Source organism: Cupressus sempervirens, chromosome 2, assembly GCF_028749045.1.
Source record: "Cupressus sempervirens isolate cs-2001-9-10 chromosome 2, ASM2874904v1, whole genome shotgun sequence".
Classification (NCBI taxonomy): domain Eukaryota; kingdom Viridiplantae; phylum Streptophyta; class Pinopsida; order Cupressales; family Cupressaceae; genus Cupressus; species Cupressus sempervirens.
This window is the reverse complement of record NC_143119.1, coordinates 124351044-124355350: the sequence shown is the minus strand read 5'-3', so window position 1 is coordinate 124355350 and position 4307 is coordinate 124351044. Positions and strand designations below refer to the sequence as shown.

The 4307-nt window shown below is 38.4% G+C and overlaps 1 protein-coding gene across 1 annotated transcript; it reads left to right on the top strand.

Annotated features, from left to right (window-relative positions):
- Nucleotides 1-1829: 1829 nt before the first annotated feature.
- Nucleotides 1830-3411, top strand: LOC149571338 (EP1-like glycoprotein 2). The gene has a single exon (XM_089808908.1). It carries the CDS (start codon nucleotides 1836-1838, stop codon nucleotides 3276-3278), a length of 1443 nt encoding a protein of 480 aa, XP_089665034.1. The 5' UTR covers nucleotides 1830-1835; the 3' UTR covers nucleotides 3279-3411.
- The last annotated feature ends 896 nt before the right edge of the window (nucleotides 3412-4307 follow it).

Below are 4307 nucleotides of genomic sequence, written 5' to 3'. Positions count from 1 at the left end.
CTATATACATTAAAGTAACCCTTACAATATTTAACAGTTTGATTGAAATATGTCTAGTTCACTCTTCTTTGTAAAGCCACCAAACTTTTTAACAAGGGGATGACATAAAAGATGTTATTTCATACTTCTTGAAATCTTCATGGATGCCTTCTACGTATTCAAGAAAAACACCCGCCAGTTAAGCATTTGTTTGCAAGAAATAATGTTTGTTGCTACATGCTAACAACACATGGAAGAATGTATAAAAATTTGTATTTTCGTCACCTCAAAATAAAAAGACTCCCAGGAATTTGCATGACAACCAATAAAAATATAGAGATTAAAAATAGAGAAATTTTTATTTAATAAGTAGTTTTGGAGGACCATAGCTTAAGAAAGAAATACTAGAGTGTGCACAAGTATCAAAGCAAGCATTAATAGGAAAGGAGCAATCAAAAACTATAGTCCCCACCTTTAAGGCAAGGATTAATAACACACACACACACACACACACACACACATTTTGTCTATGCCTCTCCTTCTCTTTCTATGTCCCATATGTATCTATCTCTCAATATTTCCCCTATCTAATTCTCTCTCCCTCTATTTGTTTCCAATTGTTTGTTACAACATTTTGCTACTTGTTAGTCTTTCTCCCTCCCCTCTCTCTATTTCTTCTTACATATATGTCTCACCATCTATATCTCTCTTTCTATCTTCTTATCTCATCCTCTCTATCTCTATTCTATCTTTCCCTCTACTTCTCTTTGTCCCTATTTCTACTTTTGTCTCTCTGCATCTCTTGCTCTATCTTCATATTTACTTCAATCTTCCTCTCTCTTTTTATATCTCTAGACATATCTCCATATCTCCGTCCCATTATCTATTCATCTCTCCTCCTCCACTTCTTTCTCCCACATCTTAAACCTTTATATTTATATCACTTTGTTTTTCTATCTCTATCTCCTCTTCTCCACATGTTTATCCATTTTATCATAATCAATCTCTCCCACCTTTATCTTTATCTCTTTCTTTTTCTATCACTATCTAGATATATCTTTCGTCCCTCCTATCTTGACCTCGCCCTCACTTCTTTCCTACTAAAAAAATACATGATTACAATGATAATAGAGTCTAGTTATCTTCCTAATTTATAGGTCTGATAAACGATCTATTAATTGACCACATGTATTACATAAATATATATCTTAAAATAACAAAAGTTTCCTTAAAAGACTCGCAACATCTTTTCTTCGATGGACCCATTGCTAAATAAGGCACAATTGTTAATTTACACTAAAAGCGTATATATTTGATATGATTAGCCTCTACATTTAGCTAGGGAATGTTCAATTTCCCTTATCAATGTACCGTAGCGACTATCGGGTGCGTTAAAGAGTCAATGAAGGGCAGTGATTTAGCCTAGAAAATAGTAAGCCATTGTCACGCGTTTGGAAACATATAGGACATCCACGTAAAGATGCCAGCCTCCGCATGGCTGTCTGCATACGAATTACACAATCATGAATACCAACGAATTCAATATCCACATGCTATAACTTGCTTTTCCATCGACAGAGTATGCGCTTTCGTTCTTAAAAAGGATGTCAAGTCAATTAAACACATCATTTTAGAGCAGCTGGAAATTATCAACAGGTGTCACGCGTATCAAAATCAGAAGGAACTTCACGCAATCACACCATGCCAGCTTACGAATGGCTATCTGCGTGTGAATTCGACGGTCAATAACTGGCGCCAGCACCTACTTATCCCCAAATACCAATCCCCGGCATCTATAAATTAAACATCAATTCTCTTTTACCTCCATCTATACTGATTCCACGATTATATCGACTATGACGAAGCAGCTAAGTTACTTTCTGATACTCTTAACGTTGGTTGGGGCGGCGGTAACAGAGAGAGGAGCAGCATTGTTCACATGGCCTCAGAATTACGTGCTCTCCAACACTGCAGCACTACCCAGCCGCTCTGTGTTGGATGGTAATTTCAGAATTGCAGTGGACGCATCGGGTAAACGGATCACCAGTCCCAACGGCGACTGTGCTCTTGGGTTTCTCGACCACCAAAACTCTGGTAAATTCACTCTCTCCATCATTTTCAATCCCTCCTTTGCATCGCCTTCATCGCCCAAAGGTACAGAAATCTGGAGCGCCAACAGAAACAATCCGGTGCGGGTAAACAGCACCGTGGTCCGTAATGCGCAGGGACATTTGGCTCTCCTCGACTCTGACGGCGCCACGGTTTGGTTCTCCGGGGGGTCGGTAGAGTCCATGGATTTGGGGGAGACGGGAAATTGGGTACTCTACAATACCACCGACCCAAATCTGGCGAATGACAATACCGCTGTCTGGTTCAGCTGGCAGCATCCTACCAACACGCTCATGATCGGGCAGATATTCAGAACCGGGCAGAAGCTCGTAAGCAATGCCTCTCCCACCAATTCCTCCGAGGGACGTTTCTCTTTGGTGGCAGAGGAAGGAGGCGTGGTGCTTTATTCTTCTCCCAACTCATTGCCATACTGGGCCTGGCCATTCCCTGGTCTCTCCTATCAATACATTAAGAGTCCTTGCACCACTTCCGGGTCAGGGTCATTTAAAGTGCAGATAGTCTTCGCTGCAGATCTGATATCAATGGGCAACATAGGCGATGCCAAAGTGGGAGCAAATTTACCTAATAATAGTAATGGGTCGACTTGTTTCCCCACGGCCGATTCAGACACCCTGCCCTTTCATACATTCCAAGGAGAATCCCGAATGCGATTCTTGAGATTAGATTCGGATGGAAACCTTCGTGCGTACATGGCGAAACCCATAAGGGGGATAATGGGATCAAATCCTCAGGTATGGACGTCGGACTATGATCTATTCCCGTCGTGCTTCAACTGTAGCCTGCCTTCTGTTTGCGGTCCATACGGCGTCTGCTCCAATGGCCAGTGCAGTTGCCCGGCTCCCATGTTTACGATGCGAGAGACGTTTCAGCCTGATGCCGGTTGTTCTCTTCAGTCTCCTATCGACTTGACTTGCAAAGGAAGGAAATCACAGCAGATGGTGGAAGTGAAGGGCCTCGATTATTACCCCAACAACTATCTCGCTGTCAACGCTACAGTGGCTTCCACGGCCCAGCAATGCAAAGACTTGTGCCTCTCTGAGTGCGCTTGTGTTGCGTCCTTCTTTCGTTCCGATCTGCGTACGTGTATTTTGACATTCGACAATATGGACAGTTTGCAACTCGTCACTGCTGGACCCAGGGCGTCGTATACAGCTTTCCTCAAAGTCTAGATGTCTGCTACCGGGCTTCGCACTCTCTCTATCGTGCTTGATTTTATTTTTCCGGTACAAATAAAAGGACGTGGTTATTTGACCAATTTTCAAAAGATCTAAAACATTATGGATTTTTTTCAAAATTTCAAAATTTGATCTTCATGATCTGTTTTTAAAAAAAAATTGACTTTGTTTTGTCTTTGGTACTTTATTTTGATGGAGATTAGCCTGTCCCCAAATAAAACACCATTCACTTTTCTCTATTTCATACTTTCTACCACAGACCCACAATTAAGTATAAAACTCGCGATAAGTATAAATATAGTCAATACCTAGGTGCAAAAGGTAAATTAGATAGTTAAATGTTATTTAAAGAATTAAATATGCGGGAGATTAAAGTTATATGTCATACTTTTATTTGCTTTTAGATTAACTGAATAAATAAATCAATCTCTTAAGAAATAAATCTAAAATGGATACATCTTTTAAATATAAATCTAAAATGGCTACACCTTTTGGGTAGAGATCTATTTCATGAGTCACTAATTGAATCTCTATCGATAAAATCATATATCTTCATATTTTTAGTTCACAATTTTTCTATTTGTATTAATTATTTAAAAGTAGTAATATTTTAAAATAATATTTGAAGATTATTAAAATGAATGTGTTATTTTTTCATTGATTAGCTGTCATAATGAAACTAACTTTACAACCATATACATTATCAAATTTTGCACCATTAAATTAGTCACATTATCTTGAATCACAATGTTAGAGGTTTATGTTCTTTCATTGTTCCAACTAAAAGGATTACTAGAATGATTTTTCCATTCAATGTGTAAGATTTTCAATGATTTCTAAATGATTAATGAAGTACACATTCGATACATTAAAAATACAAAGGCATAATATGTAGTCATACAATATTGATGTAAATCTATGAATGTTGTTGGCTACAACAGCAATACACAATACCATGATTTAACAATCACAGTATAACATGAATGATACACATTTATTTATTTATTATAAAATCACTTCATA